Source organism: Fundulus heteroclitus, chromosome 19 (assembly GCF_011125445.2).
Source record: "Fundulus heteroclitus isolate FHET01 chromosome 19, MU-UCD_Fhet_4.1, whole genome shotgun sequence".
NCBI lineage: Eukaryota > Metazoa > Chordata > Actinopteri > Cyprinodontiformes > Fundulidae > Fundulus > Fundulus heteroclitus.
Genome location: NC_046379.1, coordinates 9,733,613 through 9,740,429, shown reverse-complemented (window position 1 = coordinate 9,740,429; position 6,817 = coordinate 9,733,613). Strand labels below are relative to the sequence as shown.

Below are 6,817 nucleotides of genomic sequence, written 5' to 3'. Positions count from 1 at the left end.
TTTTAATCGTCTGTTGTAAAGCACGTTGTAAGTTTTATCTTGAGAGGTTCTATATAAATAAAGTTTTACTTACTTTACCTACTAACGGTGGGCAAAGCTTGTGGTCTCTAGGTGTGCAAAGCTGGTAGAGATGTAAATCAACACACATGCAGCTGTGATTGCACCAAAAAGGTGGTTCTACAAAGTACTGATACAAATACATCCCGAAGTATTCAAGTTTTTACTACTTCATAGTTATGGACAACTTTGTAACGGTGTATCACATAAAAATATCACAAAAAAAAAAGTTTGTGGTTGTAACGCAACAAACTATGCAAAGGTTTAAAAGGTGTAAATTCTCTTAGAGTACCTCAAAGGTCTTTGGCTAAAGATGGTATGATCTATATGTTGAAAGATTCTCCAAGTTAGAACAGAAAAGATAATTAAAATCAATCAGACACCGTAAGAACATCTAAAAAAGTGATAACTTCTGGGATGTAAAGAAAAATTTAGCCCCCTCTGTTAATCTCAACTTCCGAGCTTAGGTTCACTCTTGACTTTGTGACAGATGGTTTTTACCAATTTTCCAAGGGTTTTCAATAAGTTTTTACAACATCTGAATTAGCAGGAAAAGCTAGACAACTATTGGCCAATAACAACTGAGCAATTTAATTTGGGGATAAAGACCATGTGGTGTAACCTGGACCCAATTAAAAAAATGTTGTCTCTCAAGTAAAGAGAGGACTGATTCTTAACGAGCCACACACAGACTGATAAATCAAAGTTTTGTGCTCTTATTAGTTGCCTTTGGGTTTCAGCTCATTCAGCATTATTCAGGCCATGCTAGATTGTGTCACATAAAAAAGGGGGATTCCTTTTGTATGCGACAGCAGATGGGGAGAACAATCGACTGAAATCAGCTGACATTCAGATTCGTGAGTAAAACCGACCGCAGACAAACACGAAACCTGCAAACGTCCTGCGCTAAAGAATGTAACCAGCATGCAAGTGGCCGAGAGGAAAATCAGTGCAAATGAAACCCCTAGAACAGCGTGGTTGGGCTGTAGTTTTACTTTTTGTGTTTGGAACATGACACAAAGTGATTTTAGCACAGGAGAACTGAAGAGCCGGGTTTACACAAACAAACTGATCCGAGAGATTCAGTGGTGATGAAATCCATCGCCTCTTAAAACCTTTGCATCTGGCATTTGTAAAACTCATTTTCAGCACAGATTAAGATTAAAATATTTCACGGTTAGATTCATCTGAGATCTCAGTAACGTTTTGCAGTTTTTGCATGTGCTTATATTTTCTCTTTATTAACACAACTTGAAGGAGTAGGTCAGCAACTTAGGAACAGCTTTCCTAAAGTGCAAGGAAATAAAAGGTAATTTAACTTGTAATTTAACCTGCATCCTCCACATTGACTGTCACACGCCAGGTTAAAATGCCTTAAAGTAGTATTATCACAGATGTTTTAGAAAGATTGAACCTTTAATTGAAGTATATTTATTAATTTAGGACAAACAGAACAATATGGCTCCCTGCCCAGGACGCCACCAGCTCTCAAACATCCACATGTTTGTGTTTGTGATGGTAGGACAGATTCTTTTTTCTTTTGCTGGCATGCCTCCCAAGTTTAGAAATAAAAATAATAATAATTCATTTTATTTATTTATTGCTGTGCGTGGTGGTAGGATGAGCTTAGATCCTTGTCCAGCTTACTTGTCAGTGGTTTAAAAAGAAGCCACATTTCTACATACAAATGGCTAATTAAGCATTCCTTGAAACTGATTAAAAAAAAGCTTTACGCGAATAAAAAATGCTTTAGTCACATCTACTTTATAGGGATTCCTAGGGATAATGTAAGTGAGGCCAATTTTACTTTCAAAATAAAAAATTATATTTCTTAATGCAGGATTTTTTTTCCTTACCACTTATGTGCTCTAACAATAATTTCAAAATATTTTAATGGAAGATTACGCTACTTCAGTAGAGGAGGAATTTACTTCAAGGATTCGTAAAGGTCTTTACCCGTGGTGCCAATGAATGCGGAGGGTGCCATGTGTCTTCTGCACATTGACTCTTTTGTGGAGAAGTGCTGGTCAGGTTTTCTTGATTGTCCGTCTATCTGACAAGGCTGCATAAGATATAATGAATCACGTTTCATGACTCATGATGAATTAAAGCTATGCAAAAAAATAATAAAAATAAATTACATTAAGATTTATTAATTACACAGGGATTTACCTTATCCCAATGTAATTTGGATTACAGAACATCGTACTTGATTAAATTACAAGTGCATTTCATTAAATTAGAACAATCATCAAAAAGTTTAGCTGTTCCTGTAATTTAATCCAAACTCATTCCTGCTATAGATTCATTACACACACAGATATATATTCTAAGCGTTTGTTTTCCTTTCATTTTGATACGGCTTACATCTAATGAGAACCCAACATTCAGTTTCTCAGAAAATTTAAACGCTACAGAAGATTTTTAGTATAGAAACGTTATTTTATGTCCTTTAGACCGAAAACAGTCACTGACAACTTACGCAAGGAGAGTAAACCTCAAAAATAGGCTAGTGGAAAGTTGGGTGGAAGGAAAAACTGTGGTCAGTACTTCATGAGCCACAACACAGAGATCTGCTAAATAATATTCCAATTTCCATAATCAAAATAGACACAGACACTTGAAATATATCACGTTGTGTATAATGAATCGATATTTGAGTTTTTCCAACTGCAATGCTAAATTAATTACACTTTTCCATGATATTCTAATTTCTTGGAAACACAAAATTTGATTCACACACTCTCTGCAAGAAAGTGAAAGCATAAAAACAACTAGGTCAGGTACACATTTTCTAAACAAGATAAGTCATTTGCTCATCAAGAAGGGAACGACGAATACCCCTCCAATTTAAAGCTTTCACAGAAATGACACCAAAAATACAGTAGCAAAAATAGCAAACTCATATGGAGATAAATTACAATAAGCTTTAGGCTGTTTCTGCCTCTGTGGCGAGACTGTACACATCCTACAGTCCATCTGAGAGCTTCTCTCTGCCCTCTGTGTGTCCAGATGGCTTCACAACTCGCTGCCCTCACCCTCCGCCTCACAGAGGAAGCACATATCACCCATGGCCGGCCCGCTCCGCCAGTCTGCCGGGGTAAGCCTGCTCACACCACCCGCCGCGGTGGGAACTTTCAACTCTGCTAATGTTCCAGTTGCACAGCATGGAGCGTGTCTGTCTGATAGCAGCTCCAAGCCTGTATCTCCCCCCCGTTACTTTCAAACCTTTTTAAACTTGCAAACGACGCCGTAGGAGATAGAATCTGTTTTTTTTTTGTTGTTGTTGTTTTTTTTTTTTTTTATAATCTGTACATTAGCTTGATCTCGATGTGTGTATGAAGCAGGTTCAGACGACGATTTGGCTTAGCTGCTGTCTTTTCGAATGCTCGGTTTTTAAAGAATTCTGCTTTTGCATTACATTTTTCATGTCCTCACATAAGATCTATCTCGTCTCAGTGTCTGACGAAGCCAAATTAGAGTCTGAGGCCAGCGGTTTAAATGCAGCCTTGCAGCATTTTATAATCTGCGCTCCACCACTAAAGGACACAGGGAAATTAGTTTAAGTGGGAGCTGCTGTCAGTGGTAGCTTCTGGGGCTGTCCATGAGCGGGCTGGAGGAGTAGGGGTCTGCAGGGTCTCTGAGCTCCGTCTCACGGGTTTGGGTTTGTTCCTCTTCAGCCTCGGCTCCAGCCACCGGTACGTGACCTGAGCTCTGGGAGCTGGCCATGGCGCCGTAGCCTTGGTGAGCCGGGGAAGGCATCGGAGTTAAAGCCAGCTCTGGCTCCAGCAACACGGATGCAACAAACAGCTGAGGGAGATAAAAAAAAAATAAAAATCCACAAAGATTAGGAATGTGTGCACAAATTCAAACGATTCAGAAAATCATAATTTGAGCTATTTTTTTTTTTTATCTGATCTCAGCACATCAGTTCGTTTGCAGTGCCTCCATATTTTCTCACATTAAAACCAAAGCCTGTTGAGATTTTATGTAATGGATCAACACAAAGTAGAATGCACAAATGTAAAGTGGGGGGGAAAAAAATGAGAAATGGCTTTTCTACATTTTTATCCTAGACCAACCACCATCAAATTCCAGCTCAACCGCGTGTAATTCAAACCAATTATAAATCCAGCTGTTCTGTGAAGATCCCAGAGGATCGATAGGAGCGTTAAATAACAAAAAGCATCATACAGACCAAGCTCCGCAGCAGACAGGTCAGGGAGAACGTTGTGGACAAGCTTGAAGCTGGATAAGGTTATTACAAATGTCTCAAGCTTTGAACAGCTCACAGGTCTGCGATTAACCCAACACTTAAAGAGGATGGCCGATCTGCAAACACCTAAACTCACAAGACGGGTAAGAAGAGTATCAATCAATCTGCAGACATCATCAGCCCAGGTGAGAGACACTCTCCTCACCTGACCAATGTGGAGGAGTGGAAAGGAAGCCACTGTTAAAGGAAAACCATAGGATGTTGGCTGTTTGCCCCACGCCGTGTGGGAGGAGATAGCATGCAGGCACGTGGAAAAAAAAAGGGGCTCTGGTCACACAACATGGTAGTGAAAGCATTATGCTGGGGGAATGCTTCTCTTCAGCAACAAAAAGGAGAGCTGAGCAGAATTACTTGGAAGATGGGTTGGCGCTAACTTGCAAGACAATGCTAGAAAACCAGCAAAAGGCCTGAGACTGGGACAGAGAGTCAGCTTCCAGCAGGACAACAACCGTAAACATGCAGCCAGGTTCGAATGAATGGACCAGTCAGTAGGCAGTAATACATTTTGCAGTTTTAAATAGAAAAGCAAATGTTGCAGTGAAAGGTGATTCTACAAATGATTGGCTAAATGCACGTGCATGCCACACTAAGTAGATTTTTTATTAAAAAAACAACTAACTTTTAAACCCTTTTTTCCAACTTCACAACTATGCAACCAAGTGTTGCATAAAATCTCAGTAAAACTCATTATTTATAGTAAAGAAATGTGAAAAAGCTTCTAGACAACAGACACATTTGGAAGCTGTTGTATGAAACAAAAACAATTCAGTCTTGTGTGCTGTGGGTTACGCAGAAACACTGGATGATCGAATCTTTAACTTTAATAATTATTTTAAAAAGATCGCATGATGTGTAACTGCTCGTTAGGCCCGTCACACAGGAAAACATTTATTAAAAGCAAATTGAGTACTGTACATTGGAGGCAGTGGTTGACGTCGCCGTGCTTCTGTCTGCATCAGGGAACGTCTCTGCAGCTGGCTGATCAGACATCTGCAACAAAGATGTTAAAGAGCTTTAAAAAGTACTACTTACATTAAAATACATGGCTGTGATTTTAGATAATCAGGGCAGACCTGGTAGCTAGTTGACTTGTCTGGTGTCTTCCGAAGCCATACGCGGAAAAGGGAGCAGGCGATGCAGCAGATGAGGGACACCAACGTGAACAATGTGATGGGATGCATTGGACCTGCGGAAGAACACGTACATAACATCAGTGTATCTTAACGACTTTTGTCTTTTGCGTCAAATAAGAAATAAAACAAAAACAAATCCAACACCTAATCTGAGCACGGAGAAGAAGAGCAGCCATAACATGCCGAGGATTGGAGCCACGATGACCTGGCTGGTGGCTGCTCTGTGGATTTTCTGGTTGAGTTTGGTGGGAACGTACGCGTAGTAGATGTTGTATCGATCGACCATGTGTTTCAGGATCACATAGAGCAGACCTGGAGGGACGAGTGACATTAAATTGCACCGGTTAAGCGCATCTTGCAAATAACCAGCAGTCAAAGTTGACGTTATCCTCCCGTCTCATTGCAAAAACTAGAATGAATAAATGAATGCTGGAAAAAAAAAGCTTCCCAAGAAATCACACTGATTTATATAATAAAATCTTGAGAAAGTAAAAAACGGCCCTGCATAAAGCAGGAGATAAAAGGTATAGAAAAAAACAACAACCATGTACATAGAATTTGAATGCTGTTGAAATAGGGAAAACTTTAAAGTAAATTAGCGTCGTCCTCTTTCTTGAAATACACCTACATCAACTGACTCAATAACTATATCTTTGCTGTTATTTAGTTCAACCTAAATATGCATTCTCGGTCTACAGCTGACACAAAAATGTCAGCAAAACTGTATTTTTAAGAAAAACAAAATGAACCAGACAAAAAAAAAAAAAAAAAAAAAACTATTAAAACACTGACCCCCCAACTAAGCATCAAAAACATTTATCTACAAAGAAAGAAGAAAAAGCTGAATCTGTAAATTAAACTCAAGGTATGATCAGGATATAATAAAAATAAAAATATAGAATAAATATGTTCCTTTAAATGTTCAATTTGTGGGGTAAATAATTTCTTAAATGAATAAAAAGTATGGTGATAAAATAGAAATAAACCACATATAAGCCAAAATACCCCCAGCAGATTTAAGTTTAAGGTTTAAACGTTTATTTAAACCAACATGTTGCTTCTGACTGCAAGTTACATTAATGTTTCACAGTGGCCGAGCCAGAGTCTTGGCTTTGATAGAGAATGTTTGGAGAGACATTAAAGTGTAATTTCGGTGTTATGTGTCATATTAACAAAAGGTTCAGATGATACATAATAGAGTTGACAGAATAGCCCAGATAAGCTTAGATAGATATCCAAAACAGTGTAAAAGAGGTCCAAAAATGTCCGGTTACTGAAAAAAAAAATATATTTATGCATTTACAAACAGTTTTTTTTGTTTTTATAAAACTGTACATATAGCTTATCTAAA

At 38.5% G+C, this 6,817-nt stretch overlaps 1 protein-coding gene across 2 annotated transcripts in view; it reads right to left on the bottom strand.

Annotated features, from left to right (window-relative positions):
• Positions 1-1,039: 1,039 nt before the first annotated feature.
• tmem63c (transmembrane protein 63C) overlaps positions 1,040-6,817 on the bottom strand; it is a 45,750-nt gene continuing 39,972 nt past the window's right edge. For both annotated transcript variants that reach the window (XM_021310520.2, XM_036150628.1), the window contains 4 exons: positions 5,611-5,778; positions 5,407-5,519; positions 5,249-5,323; positions 1,040-3,867 (listed from right to left, as the gene is read on the bottom strand). In XM_021310520.2, coding sequence (XP_021166195.1) covers positions 3,637-3,867; positions 5,249-5,323; positions 5,407-5,519; positions 5,611-5,778 — 587 coding nt within the window. In that variant the 3' untranslated portion in view covers positions 1,040-3,636. The remainder of the gene's footprint in view (positions 3,868-5,248; positions 5,324-5,406; positions 5,520-5,610; positions 5,779-6,817) is intronic.